The sequence below is a fragment of the Pyricularia grisea genome, chromosome I (genome assembly GCF_004355905.1).
Source record: "Pyricularia grisea strain NI907 chromosome I, whole genome shotgun sequence".
In the NCBI taxonomy this organism is placed as follows: Eukaryota; Fungi; Ascomycota; class Sordariomycetes; order Magnaporthales; family Pyriculariaceae; genus Pyricularia; species Pyricularia grisea.
Window position 1 is genome coordinate 5,858,233 of NC_044973.1, and position 18,840 is coordinate 5,877,072.

Sequence of the window (18,840 nt, forward strand, 5' to 3'; positions counted from 1 at the left end):
AGGCTTAGCTTCGGCGAAGCTTCGGGACAAGAGGTTCGAGGGGCTTGTTTTTTGTTCTTCTCTTGCTTCGTTGGGAGGAAAATTTGATATGCGATACCCATCCACACCTTGTCTTTGCGTTGCATTTGTTACGTTGCAGGACGCTGTCTTGACCAATCAAGATGGGAAAAAAAAATTGTATTCCACCTTTTGCTACTATGGTAGGAAACTTTGATGATCCAGACTTTGGACTATACCTACCTAGTTCCATTTCTACAAAGAGCCACAAACTAAACCCCTCGCCCAACACAAGAAAAAAAAAATACCGCCTTCTTCCCATAAATCATCATTCTCCACTTTCACAAGTAGTTTGCAGCAGTCTGACCCGGAATATCGTCGAGCCACACGTCGCCCACCTCCTCCTTGACGACCCTCTCCTTGGTGCAGGCCTGAGCCTGCTGATCCGTCTGCCGCTGCAGGGCCGGGCAGCGGTCGTTGGCGCACTTGGAGTCCATGGCCCGCTGCAGGGCGTCGCCCTTCCAGCCAAAGACGTAGTCGCCGTGGTTTCCGAGCCCCGTGTGCTCGCCGTTGCTCCAGAAGAAGGGTTGGCTGCCGTCCGTCGGCCACAGCGACTTGTCGTTGAACTGGCGCGTGTCGAACATGACCTCGTACATGAGCTGCGGGATCTTGACCGGATGGGTCGAGGGGCAGGCGCCGCCGCTTTCAAAGGTTCCTTGTTGAGGATAGGCACTATATGATAATGTGTTAGTTTTTCTTTTCTTTTCTTTTTTTTTTCTTTTTCTTTTTGAAACTTGTACTCAAGCTGGCGGAGAGAAGGAATAAAAAAAAACCACCAACACATGACTCTTGTGATCCGGACTATCAACATTCTTGCCGTCCCAGCAGCTGGGGAAATGCAGCGAGACACGCCAGCCGCCACCGCAGGGCTGCTTTGGGAACTCTTGGGTGTCTGAGCCTGTGCAGGGCGCCCCTCCAAAGGGATTCTGTTGCATGTTGGCCTCGCAGCGGAAGCACAGCTGGCGCTGCTGCGTGGCGGCGTTCTTGTTGAGCGGGTCGCCGACGAGCATGCGGAAGCCCGGCTTGAAGGCCGTCACCTTGGCGGAGGCCTGGTAGCCCCGGATGTAGTAAACGGTGATTCCTCCCTTGATGTTGAGGCCAAGGTTGCCAACCTAGGTTTGTTTCAGGGCGGGGTGGAGGGTTTATAGCGTTAGTGTTTCTGCATCTAGCCTTGCACGAGAGCTAATAGTCCAACAACCTACCTGAGGAACCCTCTTGAAACTCCCATTCCTCGCGCGAAAGTAGACGTTGGCTGTCCAATAGTTGGAAAAGTCCTCCGAGTAGGTGCAGCTCGTACAGGTCGACAGCTTGGCCGGGTCGTAGTCGACAGGCGGCATGGACGCGTTGAACGAGTTGCCGCCTACGATCTGGTGCATGTGCGGAGAGGGACGTTGGCCTGGGTTGACCAGAGGGTCCAGACGGTCGACGACGAGCTGCGAGCACCCGAAGCGCATGAGCTCTTGGCCGAGGACGATGACGCCCTGGAGGGCCGCCGCAGTGGCGATAAAAGAGCGAAACAGCATGTTTTGTCTATCGCTTGCTGTTATATGGATAGAGAGGATGTGAGAAGAGTTGGGGTTCGAGCGTGAAAGCTACAGAAGAAAGGCCTAGGCCTGGTACGGGTGGCTTATAAGGAGAGAAAAACCTACGACCACTTGGTGTGAAGTCTTCCATGACCCATACGAAGTATGCATCTGGTTTTAGTTCTTGTTCTTGTTCTTGTTCTGTAATGAAGCTCCAATTATACAATCAAGTTTCCCGGCGACAAAACCAATACATTGGTCCCACGGTCATATGGTAATGCCTAGCTCTCCAACAGCATTCGAGATCGACAAGCGGATAAATTGTCCGGTCGGCATCATGTAGATGAAAGCTTGAGTGATTTGACCCAAATGAGGAGAATTCCCATGTCGGAGCGGCGCGCCAATATAAACTGACCAACCAGAGTTGATCAGTCTGCCCAAAAGACCGCGTCGACACTCCCGACTTGTACCTCTCATTCGGTAGTTGATATGAAGCCTTTTTCATCACTGCTGTGATGCAGCGGCATGGCATCCGGGTCTGCATTTGCCGTCTTTCTTTAATTGACTCTCCTGCTTGTCTAAGTAATCGGCAGTCTCGGGCAAGCTTCAATTGGCTTGATTATTGAGTAGTATTATTAATGTTGGACGCTAAATATGTACAGCTCGAAGAAGATTTATGTTCTGGGGGTTTGGACCAAAAGGTTTCTAGAACCAGAGTCGCCTCCGCCTATCAGTGGGCTGCTCACATCCCGAGCGCTGCCCAAAGTGCACCACCCACAGCACCAATAATGATGCCGCGCTCTACACCGGCCATATTTGCGGCGGCGGCTGACGGAACTGTGGATGGTTGAGCAGACGTGGTCCCAGTTGGCGCTGCGCTGGATGTGGTGATAGAAGCAGCAGAGGTTGGGCTAGGGATGAAGCTGGACGGCTGGACAGTGTTTCCGGTCGCTCCGACGTTGTTTGAAGAGGAACCTCCAGACGCGCAGGTGCAGACTGTTTCTTTTATGTCAGTATATATGCGCATGCAAGCCAACAAGTTAATAAAACAAAACACCAACTCACCCTTGTCAGATCCGTCAATGGTCTTTTGGAACTCAGACTCCGGACAACTCTTCTGCACGCAACTCTCAACGGCCGCAAACATCTTGGCCTGCTGCTGGCACTGGCACTTGAAGTCTGTGCCGGCGCAGCCAATGGTCGGGGCGCCGTTGAGGAAGCAAGGCTGTGCGCACGACGGGATGACCGACAAGGCGACGCTGACACAATCCTGGGCCGTGGCGATGCCGGCAATGAAGACGGCAGCGCCGGCGAGAAGACCACTGTTGAACTTCATTGTTTTCTGACTTATTTTCCGTCCTTGACAACGTTGTATAACAAAGTCTATGTTGCTTGCTGCCCAGGATTTTACTGGATAGAGGTAGCAAAAGCGGGCGGGCAGGCAAAAGCAGGTGGGTAGGTAGGCAGTCAAGGCCTGTAAAAGTAAATATTGGAACAAAGCAGCCAAGACCAACACGAGCTTTCTTCAGGAACAATCAGGGAAAAAATTGCGCCAGGCCGAGCCGAGGGTTACAGCAGAACGATGGGTTGCGGGGACTTTGTCGGGCCCTAGATACCGATGTCATTACAGTACAAATAAGAAAAAATAAGAAGAAAAAAAAGAAAGAATACAGGAGTTAACAGAGCAAATAATGTGTATGGGGAGTGGAGGGAGGGAGCACGATACCACCTTAATACGTTGTACGCTGATCCAACCCCAGCAGAGGATATCATGTCCGATGGCTGGCTGAGGGGAGGTATCGCGTGTGACGAGTGGTGTACTGCATGGCATGCAGCCAATGACGGGGCGGAATCAAATTGATTCCCCCTTTCTCCCTTTCATTACTGATCTCTGGCTGAGCTACCCAAGTAGGCAGCCGGTGTCGATTGGCGTTGTCAATAGATTGCCCGATGAGGTCTAGATTGATAGGTCAATCCGAGGGTGATCAGTAGCGACCAGGAGAAAAAGAAAAAAAAGGCATGGCTTGACGCCTCGAGGGAAGTCTATGTTACGGTTTCATAGGCGTGAGGACTAGTATAGCCGCCGGTTCACTACTGTTGGAGGTCCAGTTTTGGTTTGGCCGCACCCATGTTTTCGCCCCTGGTTCGTGGCTTTCCACTACCGGCTGTCAATGAAAGTACGGACCGACTTTTGGTCTGTTTAGTTTGGTGGTGGGGGGGTGGATTTTTGATTTGAGTACGGGTAAGGTAACGATGGTAAAGAGAGTCGACTCTAGGTCTAGTCTAGTTTCTAGTCTAGCCTAGGTACCTTAGCCTAGCGGTACGTACTGAACAGGCAGGAAGTGAAGGTCCACAACCGCCGCTTGCCAAGTAAAAGTTCTTGCGGGGAGTGGGACCACTGCAGGGGTTCCCCGCTTTAGACTTCCCTAAACAAGAAATTTCTAGTCGATATCACGAGCAAGCCGAGGAAGTTGCGCCTCGGTGGGAAATGGCGATAGTCTGTATGTGTACCTAGAGTAGGTAAGGTAGGTAGGTAGGCTTGGTAGGTAATGTAGGAAAGAGATACAAAAGAGTCACACTTGGTTGGCAAACAGTGCAACCTTGCATTGTCGCCTACCTAAGCATGCTAAGGTAGGTGGTACCAAGGTACCTCCCTACCTAGGTAGTTGCCTGCCGCACAAAAAGGCCTGCTCGCGTGACGTCAACCGTCCTTCCCCGGCCGCCAACAAAATACCCCTCCAAGCCCTCCTACTCTACAACATCCAATTCCTCGTAGTAGCGATAAATTCCATTCGAGTACTTTTGCCTCCTCTCGCTCTCCAGATACTTTTTGATATTCTCCGTCTCCTTGACCGCCTCGTAGAGTCGCCACAGACCGTCGTATTTGCCCGTCTCCTTCAACTTGGCCATGACCTTGGGGAACATGAACATGACTCCATCCAGGCATTGGAAGAGCACCAGATCCGCACACGTCAGGCGGCCCCGGTGAAGCCACGGCCCATCGCCGCTGGACTCGGAGTCGAGTACGCGCTGAAAGTAGTCGAGGAACAGCGGCAGCCTGCCCTTGACGTATTCCCGAGACTTGCGCAGCGCCTCGGGCTTTTGGTCCTCGTAGTACAGGCTAGACGAGATGGGGTGGTGGCAGTCGTGTGGCTCGTTGCTGAGCCCATCCAGCGCCGTCATCACCAGCCCGTTGATGATCCACTTGTTGCAGCCCTGTGGAAGAAGCTGGGCTGGGAACTGCTCCGACAGGTACAGGAGGATGTTGGGCGTCTGGCTCAATAGTAGATCGCCGTGTCGTAGGGCTGGGGCCGCATAGTATGGGGGACTGGTGCTACAGTCGACGCCCCCTATCAGTTTGTTATTTTCGTTGCGCATGAGAGAGAACATCAAATCCATGGCATTTTCCTGGTGCGCCGTTTCGCTGTATGTGGTGCCGACCAGTTCGAGGGCGAGCCGGATGTGCTCGGCTCGACCGGGAATGGTGGGCCAATAGATGAGATGAAAATCTCCGTATGCAGCCATTTTTTCGTACTAAAGCAATAGTAGTAGAGCCTGAATGAATAAGGTCAACGTGTTGGAAGATTCCTGGCTTTATGTATTTCTTTCTATCCGTCTGTCAGTCTTCAATGAATCTGATGCCGGGTGGCATTTCATCTGCGAGTTGTAGCACGAGATGAAGAACCAACCGTACTCGGTCTGTTCGCCCCAAGATGTTGTTGAAAAACCTACCTAGCTAGGTGGGCAGTACTATAGTGATAAAAAAGGCACCGGCCGCAATCTTAGTCGCCAGTTCAGATGAAATTGCAAACCGTCGTTCCTCGCTTCCATCTCTCACAGTCGCCGTGCGGGGAATTCGATTTGTTCTTGAATTACTTAAGTCATGCAAGTTTATGTCATAATGATCAGCCAATGACCACTAAAAGTTAAAACTACCCACGGTAGACGAACACGAAAAGGTCGGTCAGCACTGTGTACGGAACTACCGGGTGAATCCCCGAAAAGATTTGTGTGAGAATTCTATACTCTACTTTTTTCTTCTTCCAAATATTAACTTTCTGATTCCCCGTCCCGTCAAAGCATCTCGGTGTTCCCCCAACCCCGACTCCCCACGACACGCTCAACCGTCGCTCGCTGTGCGGCTTCCACCGCAAGAGGTACCATGTGCCAAGCAGCACGCCGACACTCGCCCTCGGTGTACTCAAAGTCGTCGTAGATAACCCTAGCCAGCTCAAGACAGCCGTTTTGGATCTTTGACAAGCGACAATCGTTGCAATATGTCGGGATGCGGCCTCCTTCTGGGATGGTAAGCGGAACGTCTGCCGTCGTGCCTAAAATGAGCCCCGGGACGGTGTGCTTGCAGCTGTTAAGACGAGGCTGGACCTGCATGTCGGGCAAGAGAAACTGTCTTGGTTGGCAGAGCGCCACGATGCAAGGCAGTCTTTGCCAAACATGTGACCGCATGGCAACACCATGGCCTTCTCGGTCTCGTCGCCTGTGGTGCTGCCATCAAACTGCCCCAACTCACGAATCTCCAAGTTGCTGGCTTTGCAAATCCCGCACTTTGCTCGAGGGTGCTGTGTGGACGCCGACCTATCTGATGATGATTCACGCTTTTGCACCCACCGTCGTAGCTCTGGAAAGAAAGTAAAGTCCACGACGGTCGACCCGTCGCGTTTTCTGTGAGTTGTTTTTGTGGGCGAGTATGAAGAAATGATGGACTTTTTCGAGGCCGGTTTACTGAAGCTGAACCGGTCCGAAAACCCCTCGAATCGTGCAGAAGGCTCCGGATCTTGCGCGAGGTCTGACTGAGATTCCAGCTCGTCTCGGCTCTCGTGCTTTGACCCAACTGGGGATGGGCGAACGCCGAGCGAGAGTAAAAGTTCATCCGCGAGAGCCTCGAGGCGCCTCCCGGCGGACGAACATGGAAGCGGAGATGACATGGAAATGTCAAGTTGTCCATGCCCTGTGCTAGTGCTATCCCACGAGGAGGAGCTGGGCCGTGAACTTATTGCTGCTCTTACGGTATATTGTTCCCCTCGTCTTTCAAACAAGTAGAAACTGTTTGCAAGGTCTGGGTTGACTATCAGCCCCATTCTGTTGCGTGGAAGATTCAAGTAGATATTCTCAGAGTCCAGCTCCAAGGATGTATTGTTGCTCACCTGGAATGGCGCCGTATTCTTATCGGGGAAGCTTCTGCCCCTAACCAGCCAAGGGTAAAGATCCTTTGTCTGCTCAAACGCATCTAGCCAGGTACCCAAACTGGTAGAGTCGTCATTTTGGGAGGCCGGCGGTGTGTCTAGAGTAGAGCCATGAGTTTTAGGGGTCTCTGAGATAACTACTCTGTCTCTTTCTTGCAGAGAGTTGCTTCTCGTCTCACTCTTTTGCGTCTTTTTGTTATGCTTCTGCGAGCCGCCCTGTATTTTGGTGATTTGTCTGAGGATATTAGAAGCTCGTTGCCGAAGGTGGTACCAGCCCCTGCCCTGGCTTGTTTGTTGTTTACTTGCCATTGTAATGATGAACCTATCTTGGTGTAGTTGTTGTATTCAAACTGATATTGTGCTATCCTCGTGTGTGTGAGAGAATCTTAAAGAAAAATTGTTTATGAAATTCAAAACCCAGGAAAAATAACCTTCACCTTGTGGAGGTAAATGGATAAACAATGTTTAAATGCAGCTTCAGAGGTTAGCAAACAAATAACCATTATGACAAAGGGAATGTTATATATATGAATACACTTTCCATTCTTCTATTGTTTGACCTTTACCGTGGTTTCTTTGTTGCTTTACACATGATATGTAGGACAATGTCTTGATTTGAATGTCTGCCAACAAAGGATAATAATCGACGACAGGAGTAAGTGATAAACAAAAGCAAAGCATTGTTTTTTCCCCCCTTACTTTGCAAAAGAAGTAAAATCCAAGATATAAACAAAGTCCAGTGTTAGATACATGCACAGCAGTAATGCCCCTGGACCACCTAGCGTTCTTTAAACGCTTTTGCCCATATTATTCTTAATATTGGCATACTGTGACGCAGGGTAAGAGAGCCAGTTTTGCGCGCTCTCCAGCTTCCCCAGGAACTTGGCCATGTTCCTCACGATACTATCGTTCCCAGCTTTGTCCTGCGATGACTCCCAAAACATGACTCCCCCAATCTGCTTCTCCTTGATGTACTCGGACTTGAACTGCACGGATTTGAGATCGTCGTACGTTATCAGCTCGCCCGTCGAGTTGTCCATGGTGTACGACGCCTTGGCCACGTCGTCGTAGAGAACCGTGGCCCCGGTCCGCGGCAGATCCTTGTAGATCCATATTCCCGCCTGGCCCTCGATGCTACCCGTCGTCGAGGCCGTATAGGACTTGCCAAGCCCCGTCGTCTTGTCAAACGATCGTCCGTACAGCGGAAGTCCGAGGTTGATCTTTCCCGCAGACACGCCACCCTTGACGTAGTCGGACACGGCGACGTTGATGCTCGCCTTGGTGGTGGGGTAAGGGCCTGGGTAGACGTTGGCCTGGTGGCCTGTCGTGTTGTCCCAAGACCCGGCAAAGTCAAAAGCCATGATTGACCAAAAATCCAGGTTGGCGTCCATGGCCTTGAAGTCAAACGCCGCGTAGTGCGTCGGACCAGCGGGCGCCGGCATGCTCAGCGAGAACTTGTACTGGCCGTTGGTGTGCTGCTGCGAGTAGTCGTCGAGCCCCTTTCGCAGCTCCTTCAAGAGCAGCACGCAGTTCTTGTTGGTCTCGTTGGTGTCGGGGTACTCCCAGTCGACGTCGAGGCCGTCCATGCCCCAATCGCCCATGAGCGTCACGGCCGACGAGACAAAGGCAGCTCGCTTGACCGGGTCGGCCGCCACGGGGACGAACTTGGGCGACCATGTGTAGCCGCCGATGGAGAGTAAAATCTTGATGTTGCGGTTCGCCTGCTTGATCTTGTACAGCTGCTCCACGAGCCCGTGAGCGTCGTTCGAGTTGCCTCCCCCTTGCGTACCATTGCCAAACTGCTTCTGAGTGTCTGCCCATGCGTCGGATGATACGCTGGAATATGACGGTTTCAATTGTTAGAACCCAAGTCCGCCAGCTTTGTCCATAAAAGGGAAATGGATGCCGACTTACACAGTTCCGTTGGTAAGAATGTCTGCAAACGCATACTGGACATGCGAAATGCTATCCACTGCAATCTGCTCCGGCAGGAACTTTGCGCCGTAGATGCTCCAGTTGGTCACGTAGGCGACGCTGCGGTACGCACCCGAATCCTTGTTTGGGGATATATCTTGGGGAGTCTCGCGACTTTGCAGCCTGCGGCCATCCAACGCTGTCACTCTCGAAGTGACGGACCCTGCCAAGACTGCCAAGGGGAGAACGAGTGTACTAGGCCGCATGATCTTTGCCTTGGAGGATTCTGACGAGAGCAGATGGATGGGGGGTTGCAGGTCCGAAAGCCCTGTAAAGTCAAGCACACGGATCCAAGAGATATTAATCTACATCTCAACGTGCCCAGCAAGGGCTCCCGTGGCCTGTCATTGAGAAACAAGAAAAACAAAAAGAGCTTATGTGTTTCTGTTCGCATGACGACTACTCAGCCCGACTAGCTCAAATTGATCGCCCATCTAAATCAATTCGCCTCATCTATAGTACAGCCAAACGGGGATTTTGCTGGTGCCATATCAGATGTAATTCCCTTTTTTCGGTCAAAAATGCCCAATGCGCATGAAAAACCACGCAGTCTGTTCCTCTATTTAGGTACTGAGATCTCACCTCTTGTGGAATACGATGTTTCATGTGCTTGCTCTTTTATTCCCTCTGCGCCTGCGCCACAGATAAATTGTGTGGCAAATGCAGCACAAGTATGCGAGTTAAAACAATGGGGTTACCTGGTTCCTATTTACCTATAAAGCTATACCTATACTAGGTATGTAAAGCTCGAGTGGATGAGTAGGTATTTTCAGCGCTCAAGCTCCCTGCGGCTGACAGCCCCAACTTTATGCGCCGCGCGGCAGGATACGGGCTTTATTACGTGCCAGAAAAGGGCATGCCCGGTCATGCATACAGGCTGCTCCTTGCTTGTCATGAGAACAATGCAGCTGTGCAGGCTGCCCCCCATTCTTTTGGCAGCTGTCTACCCCATCCCCGCTTCCTTGTCAGGGTAGTAGCCCGATGTTTCTTTACCGACGAGTGCCTCCTTTACCCGACAGAGCAACATACCTATTCACAAGGAGCCGATGAAATTGACGAACATGCAAAGCTCTAGTCGAGTATAGGCGCTTTGGACTGCTTTGACAAACACGACACGCGAGAGTCACCCAGTACAAGGAGAATTGTAGAGAAAGCTATAGTGAAAAACGAAATGCATTCTACACCCAAGCTAGCTAGCTACCTGCCGTCCAGGCAGATGCAAACAAAACGCTCTTTTCCACCAACGCCAGTACGGATACAGTCCTTGAGCCATTAGCACAGGATCCAGATACCCCGATTTTATCAATTTGTCCCTCCCTGCATAGTCTCCCAGAACCCAAGAAATTCCGTAATACAAGAAGCAAGGCACCGAAGAATGCTCTCAAACCTCGAATGCCTTGGTCGAGCAAAATAAAACAGATACTAGAAAGTTGCAAAGCTTGAGCGTTTAGTAAAGCACCTCTCGCTTTGCCGGGACTGGTGGCGGCGGCTTCTTGGATCGGCTAGGTGGAGGGGGTGGTGCCTTGCGGCTGCCCAAAGTGCTCGCGGTCCTCGAAACACCACTGCCATAGCTTGTTGCAGGCGACGAACACCTGTCTCCGCCGCTCCACTTCGGACTATCACCGCTGCTGGTCGTGTCGTCATCATATCCATCGGCAAACACATTGTCCTCCCGCGGTTGCGTTACTATACGGCTGACGGGACGAAGCTGACCACGCAAAGAGCCAATGTTGGCCGACATGGTGGCGGCGGCGTTTTGTTGCTGTTGGAAGCTCGGCTGGTAGCCGCTTGGGGTGCTGGACCCAGACGTTGAGTGCGTGTTACGCTCAATAGTGGCACCACCTTGGAATGTGTTGCTACGTGCCACGCCAGGGCGTGCTGGGATGTCAGGGGCGGCAGCGTTTGCCGACATACGCGACGCTGAGCGGATTGTGGGCATGCGAACCGGTGGCGCAGGCTCGTGCTCCTCATGCGTATAGTTCTGGGCGCTAGAGTTGCCCGTGCTGCCGCTAGTGTTTGTGCGCGACAGCCTCTCGCCAAGGGACTGATTCGTGCTCGAACGGCTCCTAACCAAAATGGGAGCCCCACCGGGCCTTCCACCAAAGCTGCTGTGCATGTTTCGCGACGGCGAAGATTGCACATTGGCACCAGCCCAGTTCTCTCGTGTGCGGCGGAGCTCCTCGGCACATCGCTCGTGGTATTCGAGCTCGGCATCGAGGAAGCTTGTCAAGTCGCGCGTTGAGTCGGCCTCGGCGTCCTTGATATCCTGCATGCGCCTGCATACGTCCTCGGTTGTCTCTTCGTACTTGGCCTTTGCTGAGCGAACTTCCTCCTCGATACGGTAGTCGTCGCGCCTCGCCTTTGACAGCTTGGTCATGCTTGCATCGTACGCAAGTCGACGGTTCTCTAGCTTCTTGCGGGCGGCCTAGAATGTAGTATTTGTGTTAGGTCACATAACTTGAACCAATGAACCTCCGAGACGGCTGCCAAAAAGTTGCAGAGAAACCTACCTGGTAGTCTTTCATTGTAGCCAAGCTTCGTTCAAGGGACTCGAGCCATACAGTAGTGGCATCGGCGACAAGCTGCTCCTGATATGCGGCACAGTTCTCATTGGCGCGTCCCAGGGCTTCATAGATGAAAGATAGGTTAGCCGGGCATCAATAGTAGTAGACAATACCATGGCAATCCTTACCTATCAAGCAGTTTCCAAAATCCGAGTCACTCTCAAAGTCTTCACCGTGGCTAACCATCGTTCGACCGAGATATCCACCTGCAAGGCCCTTCTCCTTGTCTTCGAAAGTGTCACGGCGGCCAAGCCACTTGACGTAGGCATTCATTGACCTTTGCAGACGCTCCATGCCTATGTGGATTGTTATATTAGTTGGTGTTGTTGGCAACCAGTAACAAGACAAAAAACTCACCATCAAATCTAAGGGCCATCTCCATCTCCAGCATCTTAAAGTCGTCCGTCATGCTGGTTTTGGCCTCGCCGCCCATCTTCTCGCCAGCCCATTGAAAGGCGCGATCAAACTTCTTTGTCAAGTTCATCTTGCCTGGAGTGGAAATCTTCATAATCTTTCGAGATAAATGGACAACGCTATCGTTGACCGTACAAGGGAGAGGGGTAAATAAAAGAAAGGAGAAAGTTAAAAATCGTAGGAAGCTCGCAGGCCAGAGGCTGTACTTTGTACGTGTGATGTAGTAAAAAATGGCGGTTGTTGCCAAGTCACAGAGAGCAAGTCAATCGATTCAATAATCGATAGCAGCTCATTAGCGAATACAACAAGAAAGAGGGGTAACAATCGCTTGGGAACGCTTTTTAAAAGACGGGTTTTTGATGTTGGTGGTTTCGTCGAGCAAAGCAATCGGGCCAAGGAATTGCTGGAGGTTGGGGGTTGACTGAAAGTGAGTGGCCGGGACCCGTCTTTTTGCACCGAACAACTGTGCAAAGGTAACAGGGATGAGGTGGTCGGTTGGATGCCGTCAACCGCACAGCGGGAAGTGGCGAAGTGTACCGTATTAAAGAAAGTAAAGAGAGCGAGTGGTTGTTGTTTTTCGGATTAAGGGCGATCGATAATGGGATGTCCCTGCCAATTTTTGTTCAAGAAGTTGAGATGGAATAGGTAGGTGCCAAGGAAGTCGATGACCCAATTATTTTTTTTTGCTTTCCTTGCCTGGCCTCCTCTGACTGAAGTCACAAAACTGACTTTTTTTTTCGACTTGGGGAGGCTAAGTAAGTAACCCTTTTTGTTGTTGCACGTTGCAGGACGTTTTGGGTTGGTTCCTCCTTTTCCTATATGTATACCTTAATTCTCTCTTCTCCTGTCTTTGTTTGTTCTGTCTCGCCGCCAACTCCGCCTCGCTTGTCGGGATCAAGGTTGTTCTGGTCCGGGGGCAAATATTGGCTGTCTGGTAAATTTCAGGGGTCCCCGCGAGTTACTTGCAGCGCGACTTGGAACCTATCTATCCGTATGATAAAAAAAGGGTCTGGAACTGGATCTGTGCCAGGAACGCTGAATGATGTGTGGCACTAGTTGCTAGCACGGCCGCAAATGTAACGTGAATCCAAACTGCCAAGCAAACCCACAAACCGAGTGCACAGCCAAGGGAGACAACGTGCCGATAAAGTTGTGGGCGATAGGAGAAATAAATGGCCAGGCACAGTAAAAAACAAAAAAAAATGTCGAAATTAGGCAGGTCCGTCCTGTCAATGAGGGGTGGAAACTTTTTTTTTGCAGCAGGTGAACTTGTATGCGCCTGGGGAAAGGAAGAGGAGCTGAACAGTGTGGTGAGGGGCAATGCAACGGAAAAATGCGACTCCAATTTCTGTGCTATCTCTTTCTGGTAAAATTCGGCGCCGAAATGATACGTGAATATCCGTCCGTCAATGGGGTTGAGTGGTAGGTTGTCAATAATTTTCGGCAGCCCGTGTATGAGGTTATTCTGTGGGTGGTGGGTTCGCTTCTATTCTAGCGGGTTGTCTTGGTTGGGTTTGAAAATGGGGGCGGGGAACCTGCAAAAAGTAAGACTGGTACAAATATATCAAGACAGGGAGCAAAATTGAAAAGAAAGAATAGAGACAATGAACAACACAGAGGCATCCCGTCCATAATATTTAAAATTCCAAAAAAAAAAAAAAACAAGGCAGTTGGACTGTTGGATTACGAAATGGAGACTAAGCGCGCATTGTTCTCCAAGCGGCGACGCGGCTTACTATCGTCCCCTCCATCGTTCGCCTAGTTCTAGAGGCAGACATACAAGGGATGGCCCTAATGGACCAAAAGCCGTTTATTCGTCATCCCATTTTCTCCTTCCGGTTGGATGCCTACTAAGGTACCCTACATACCTAGCTGACCACCTGCTCTCATGTCTTGCTCGTTTGCTCATAGTGCGGAGCTTCATCACGAAGGAGAAAAAAAAAAGAAAAAAGACTAGCAAGGGCGCAGCAAGGGCCTCTTAGCCAGCCGATTATCGGCTAGTCCACCCAGCTGCGACAGCGGGGTGCGCGCGTGGATGGGGGCGAATGATCGGATTGTTTGTTGCCGCAAGACAAAAGACAATTCTCGCAGCTACGAGTAGGGTTTCTTCATGCAAGGGTAGGTTGAAAATTCCTGCACAAAATTGCCGCGTTCCATGAACCAATACCAATCGATCTCCAAACTTCGAGAAACTGTGCCCGTTGCCCAGACTCTTAGGGGAACAAATCGATGTCGCTTGGCCATTCGTCGACGGGCCACCTGCAGGCTAGCCAAGCTATCGAGTCGCAGGGGTTTTTCTCCGGAGGCTCTAGAATAGCCTAAAATTAGCAGGTCCAGCACCCGCCGACTCCCCAAAAGATGAGCTAGCTTCCAATCGATAATACCTCAATGGTTTTCGTGTTTGCAGTCTCTACGAATTAAGCATGGTACCTGTAGGTAGTTTTGGGTTGATTCGCCGTCGCAATTGATTGTCTGCCGGCATTTCTCTCTCTCTCTCTCTTTCTCTCGTTTTTCTCGTAGTACTACGTACTTCTTTTCCACTTTCGTTCTTAGCCTTGTCAAGCCCCGCGTCATGCTGCCAAGCTTTTCCAGTTCCGATGATACAGTAAACCGCCAAGCTTCTCGACTGTAAGCGCACCATAACTACTTACTAGCCTCTCCTGCCTTGCCTGCGAATATTAATTCAGTCGAAAACGCTCAATTATCTATCATATTGCCAGCGTTTTTGTAACGAGCGTATGCGGACATATATTTTACTGCGCGACGTGGAAGACAAAAGATCAAGAGCCAATTCCTCAACCGGGATTATTGTTTTGATACGTATAACTATGCGTCTTGCCGTTAATGCCCAGCATGTCATCGTGTTGCAGCAAGAAGCTTCATCCCATCTCAAAACACACCAAGCTCTCGGTCAAGCGCTCATCCCGTTCTCTGATTGACGGCCAAGGCTTCCAGGCTCTTGAATGGTCCACTGAGAAGAACTCAGCCCCCAAATACCACGTACTGTCTCTGTCCGGTTCCATGCACTGACTCTGTAAAACAAAGGTTGTATGTGGATCTGTGCCAAATACGATTTTGGCTGGTTATAGTAATATACTGTATAGTGTGCGGCACTTTGTATTTACCTGTTTACTGCAGCAAGAGCAGGTAAAGGAGGTATGTAGATAAGTGTTTTTTCCCCCTTCCTTCCAGGTATTCAACCACTTTATTTCCAGTAGTTTCAGTCTCTGACAAGTCATCACCAATCATTGGCTAATCGCAGGTCGCTGAGCCGCGAGAATGCCAAACCATGGTACGGTAGATGCAGTGCCACTCTTTGTACAGTCTGTCCAGTGATATGCAAATAATCGAGATTTTTTCCTTCTTTTTCTGAAAGTTATGGAATTCCTTAGGTTCGTCTGGTCTTGCTGTGGTCAAACTGCCGAGCACTGGGCAAAAGGCAGCACAAACCTTAACTGCAACCCAGCCATGATCAACCAAATACCACAATACATTTCCTGTCACCGTGTCACGGTGCATAAATCGTTAAAATCTTATTAATTATAGACAATCTTAATTGTCAAAGTCATGTTCAAGGGGGAGGATTCTCTCAGGTATTGTTTCCCTTCGTCAATAATTCCCAGTTCAACACCTAGTAGGCTTTCACCAAATGCGGACCCAAACTCCTTACCACGTACAGTACGACGGTGGAGTAGCCGGCGAGGCGTCCGATCTCCGACAGACCCCGGGAATTTCATGTCTCAGGCCGGACCGGACAAATCCCAGTGGTGGGTGTCGTCTTACCCTGGCAAACCTGGTCCACAATGAGCCTGACGTGTCCGTGAGGGCAGTGACTATTGATCGACAAGTCGGAGTCGTTGTTAGCCAAAAATTGCCTGCGGGATCAATCTTCAATTAACCGTGTTCCACAGCTCAGCATGGTGGATTGTTGATCGCCTGTTGTGATGCCGCGTTTCAAGCCACTAATGTTGCTGCTTTACCGACCAGGAGAAAACAAAGTGCCTGCCGCTTGCCTGCAACAGACAAGCCCACATCGACCCGCAGATCCACCTCAGACAAGACTGGTTTGTGCTCGTATTTTATTGTCCCTACAGTACGTGGTAAAGACTGTCTGATAGTTTAAGCGATGCTGGACAAAATCCAAAAACCTCAGGCATACAGCCATAGCCATTACATTGTTGTAGTAAGCAACAACAGACCATGTTTCAGCTCAATCACTCTAATCACGTGCAAGGTTGATTCTCGAGTCTACCACGTGATTGGACAGACAACTGCAGCCAACCAAACTCAGGCGCGTGTTTGTCGCTCGTCAGCAACCCAAGTCTGCTGCCCCTTGCAGTACATCGCAGCGGCTTGGCTGCCTGTCGGATGACGACACTTGTGCAGCTCACGAGGGCTAGCTGAGAGCTCGAGACGATAAAAACATTTGTTTTCCATCGTTAGTCTGTCAACTGGAGATCTTTGTCTGGTCAATTCGTCTCTGAGAAAATCAGGTGCCCGGTCACAATGGGTGGCCTGCGCGGATTGATCGCATGCAGAAATCGACCTTCTGCGCTAACAATTGAGTTGAGGATCGACGATGTGGGACTTTTTGGTACGGATAGCTTGTTCATTCATTCATCATAACGCCCCCCAAGACCAGTGTGCAATATGAATGGCCGCAGAAAAGAAGATGGATGGAACAGTTAAAAAAAATTTGCTGTATTTTGATCAATCGCGCACTTGTCGCCGCCGGTCGGGCTCTCTGACACTATTATGAGCGTGATTTCTTTTTTTCTTCTTTCACAATTTTTTTTTTCTTTTTTTTGACAGGATGACCTCATTAGCACGTTGAGAGTGACAGGAGTCCTAAACCCTGCGCAGGCTTCCCCCATTAGCAGCCACTACAGGTTCGACTTGCCATGTTTTTTGCGGGGTTCCAGGCCAAGCCAGCCCTATGTGGTATCGGCAAAGCGAAGTCGGGCTGTACTGCTATGCTGCTGGCTGCCTACCCCATACTATTTCTTTGACTCCAGCCGGTAAACATCAAAAGTCCCAGGCAACCAGCATTTGTCGCCACTCTGAACGCATAATTACTTCCGTTTACATTGTCTACCAAAAGTTTTCTTCACTCTCAGTTAAGAAGACATCCCGATTCCAAACATTTGACCTATTCGCCGCCCTACCCGACAGCTGACTTTCCTTGTCAAGCGACTCATACCCTATTCAAGACATTGTTGCAAATTGATCCTCAACAGCTGCTACCCCCTTTAACCCTACTTCGACGCTGACTGACTACATTGTTTGGCCTCACCTGACAACCAAAACCCCAACCAGCACCACAATTTTCTGTTATAGACTCCGTTTCCCCTTTGCATAGACGGTAACAGTAATCATGGCGGACAACACTACACATTCTCACCAACAGTCAGGGTCTGTTCCCAGACAAAGAGCATATTGCGACGAGATGCAGCGCAAAACCCGCGAGGAACGCGGCTTCTCTAAGACCGAGTCTTCGCTCCCAGATCTCTCCAAGTCGTCCAAACGTGTGAGCTCTGGCTCGCACGGATTCAAGTTGAGCAATATCCTATCGTTTTTGGGCAATAAGAATCCCAAGCCTCGACCCATCACAGCCGAAGACACCGTCTGGCTGCTTGACAATGTCGCCTTTCGGGACGAGGCCAGCGGCCGCTGGGCTGCAGAGTTCGTCGCGGTTGCCATGGATCAGAAGCCCAGCGTCACGCCATTTGATGCAGTGCAGGCAGTCGCGCGAACCATGGGCCTCAACGAGACGGACGAGGGCCTTGAAATCCTCGAGCAACGCCTGATGCCATTTTTGCAGGACATTTTGCCTGGTCGCGAGGTTATCGCGTTGCATAGGGGCCAGCAACGTCTTAGGCTTGGTCCGGGTGGCAGAAACGGAATCAGTAGCGACCTGCGTCATCTCCCCGACAATACACCCGGGACGGTTGTCAAGACTGTGGCCCAGGTTCCCGAGGGTGCGGACGGCATACTGACAATGAAAACCTTCTTCGCCGAGCCCGAGGGTTGGGCTGTGGTGTCTGATATCGACGACACCATCAAGATTACCCAGACATCTGATCCGATCGGCATCCTCCGCAAAACTTTCCTTGACGAGCCGACGCCCGTCTCTGGAATGCCGGAACTTTATGCCTGGCTTCATGAAAAGATAACACCCGCGGCCCCTTGGTTCTACCTATCGGCCAGTCCGTACAATCTTTACCCGTTCTTGAGCGCTTTCAGGGACATGTACTTTCCGCATGGGCAACTGATCCTTCGAGATCAGAGTTGGATGAGCATCAGCGGCCTGCTCAGCAACCTGACGCTCGGGACGGAGGAGTACAAGGTTTCCAGGCTACAGAAGGTGCATAATTGGCTACCGAAGCGCCAGATGATTTTGATCGGTGACAGCACACAAAGTGACCCTGAAGCTTATGGCGAGATGTGAGTTTCCTTATGGCTGTATAGTCCAGCACAAGATCCATTGCTGTTACTGTTGGCTGACTTGACTATCTTGCTTCACCTCTAGATACCGTGGTAACCCTGGATGGGTCAAGCTTATCCTCATTCGTAAAGTCACTGATATTGCTGCAGTTGGGATCGAGAGCAAGAACGAACCCAAGAGGTTTGAGGAAGCATTTGAAGACGTACCGCAAGAGGCATGGCACGTGTTTGAAGATCCTGCAGAGTGCCAGAAGCACATTGAACGGGTCATGGCGGCGTAAGGGAAGCCTAGGCATGGCTTGATCTCGGTCTGTTTATTTGATTAGTTGGATAGGGGGTTGTGGGTTGGTGTCCTCAGAGTAGTGAAGAATGTTTTTTTTTCTAGCTGATGGGATATCCTGTACTTTGTTTTGTTTATTTAACCTAATGTTGGCATTAGATAGGTCCAGTTTCCTGTATTTCAAGATTGATTGTAACAGTCTTATCTTTTATCCTACATCCAATTTAATCTCTGTAACTGAGCGTGATCATCCGTGTTCACATATATTCCCCGTATTATTCGAGAATCTATCGTCAGTCATCTCCGAAAGAACCTTGTATTTGCGCCAGTTTTCTGAATGCATCTTCATTTATGAGTAGAACCTATGCATGTTCCCCCCCCCC

General features: G+C 50.6%; 7 protein-coding genes across 7 annotated transcripts; 1 reads left to right on the forward strand and 6 right to left on the reverse strand.

Moving 5' to 3' along the window:
* Window positions 1-338: 338 nt before the first annotated feature.
* Window positions 339-1,585, reverse strand: PgNI_06692 (uncharacterized protein; the record flags this gene model as incomplete). Its single annotated transcript, XM_031126713.1, has 3 exons — window positions 1,260-1,585; window positions 838-1,169; window positions 339-729 (listed from the first exon to the last, which is right to left on the reverse strand). The coding sequence occupies exons 1-3, from the start codon at window positions 1,578-1,580 to the stop codon at window positions 339-341; spliced, it is 1,044 nt and encodes a 347-aa protein (XP_030982201.1). The 5' UTR covers window positions 1,581-1,585.
* A 22-nt stretch (window positions 1,586-1,607) lies between these two features.
* On the reverse strand, window positions 1,608-3,324 carry PgNI_06693 (uncharacterized protein). The gene is made up of 2 exons (XM_031126714.1): window positions 2,646-3,324; window positions 1,608-2,576 (listed from the first exon to the last, which is right to left on the reverse strand). Exons 1-2 carry the CDS (start codon window positions 2,914-2,916, stop codon window positions 2,323-2,325), a joined length of 525 nt encoding a protein of 174 aa, XP_030982202.1. The 5' UTR covers window positions 2,917-3,324; the 3' UTR covers window positions 1,608-2,322.
* Window positions 3,325-4,328: 1,004 nt separating this feature from the next.
* PgNI_06694 (uncharacterized protein) lies at window positions 4,329-5,105 on the reverse strand (the record flags this gene model as incomplete). The annotated part of the gene is made up of 1 exon (XM_031126715.1): window positions 4,329-5,105. One exon carries the CDS (start codon window positions 5,103-5,105, stop codon window positions 4,329-4,331), a length of 777 nt encoding a protein of 258 aa, XP_030982203.1.
* Window positions 5,106-5,654: 549 nt separating this feature from the next.
* PgNI_06695 (uncharacterized protein) lies at window positions 5,655-7,090 on the reverse strand (the record flags this gene model as incomplete). Its single annotated transcript, XM_031126716.1, is given in 2 exon segments — window positions 5,655-6,021; window positions 6,033-7,090. The coding sequence occupies 2 exon segments, from the start codon at window positions 7,088-7,090 to the stop codon at window positions 5,655-5,657; spliced, it is 1,425 nt and encodes a 474-aa protein (XP_030982204.1).
* A 479-nt stretch (window positions 7,091-7,569) lies between these two features.
* Window positions 7,570-9,060, reverse strand: PgNI_06696 (uncharacterized protein; the record flags this gene model as incomplete). Its single annotated transcript, XM_031126717.1, has 2 exons — window positions 7,570-8,617; window positions 8,696-9,060. Coding segments are annotated over 2 exons (1,413 nt in total), but the record flags the coding sequence as incomplete, so codon positions are not given.
* Window positions 9,061-9,883: 823 nt separating this feature from the next.
* On the reverse strand, window positions 9,884-12,892 carry PgNI_06697 (uncharacterized protein). The gene is made up of 4 exons (XM_031126718.1): window positions 11,677-12,892; window positions 11,448-11,615; window positions 11,266-11,381; window positions 9,884-11,180 (listed from the first exon to the last, which is right to left on the reverse strand). The coding sequence occupies exons 1-4, from the start codon at window positions 11,825-11,827 to the stop codon at window positions 10,203-10,205; spliced, it is 1,413 nt and encodes a 470-aa protein (XP_030982206.1). The 5' UTR covers window positions 11,828-12,892; the 3' UTR covers window positions 9,884-10,202.
* Window positions 12,893-16,769: 3,877 nt separating this feature from the next.
* On the forward strand, window positions 16,770-18,661 carry PgNI_06698 (uncharacterized protein). The gene is made up of 2 exons (XM_031126719.1): window positions 16,770-18,177; window positions 18,263-18,661. The coding sequence occupies exons 1-2, from the start codon at window positions 17,108-17,110 to the stop codon at window positions 18,456-18,458; spliced, it is 1,266 nt and encodes a 421-aa protein (XP_030982207.1). The 5' UTR covers window positions 16,770-17,107; the 3' UTR covers window positions 18,459-18,661.
* The last annotated feature ends 179 nt before the right edge of the window (window positions 18,662-18,840 follow it).

Excerpts from the sequence above, each read along its gene's own strand:
- PgNI_06697 (XM_031126718.1), bottom strand. The coding sequence starts at position 11,827 with ATGAAGATTTCCACTCCAGGCAAGATGAACTTGACAAAGAAGTTTGAT. Across the intron at positions 11,616-11,676 it reads GATGGCCCTTAGATTTGATG|GCATGGAGCGTCTGCAAAGG; the intron begins GTGAGTTTTTTG and ends CAATCCACATAG. Across the intron at positions 11,181-11,265 it reads CTACAATGAAAGACTACCAG|GCCGCCCGCAAGAAGCTAGA; the intron begins GTAGGTTTCTCT and ends ACTACATTCTAG.
- PgNI_06693 (XM_031126714.1), bottom strand. The coding sequence starts at position 2,916 with ATGAAGTTCAACAGTGGTCTTCTCGCCGGCGCTGCCGTCTTCATTGCC. Across the intron at positions 2,577-2,645 it reads CATTGACGGATCTGACAAGG|TCTGCACCTGCGCGTCTGGA; the intron begins GTGAGTTGGTGT and ends TAAAAGAAACAG.
- PgNI_06698 (XM_031126719.1), top strand. The coding sequence starts at position 17,108 with ATGGCGGACAACACTACACATTCTCACCAACAGTCAGGGTCTGTTCCC. Across the intron at positions 18,178-18,262 it reads CCTGAAGCTTATGGCGAGAT|ATACCGTGGTAACCCTGGAT; the intron begins GTGAGTTTCCTT and ends CTTCACCTCTAG.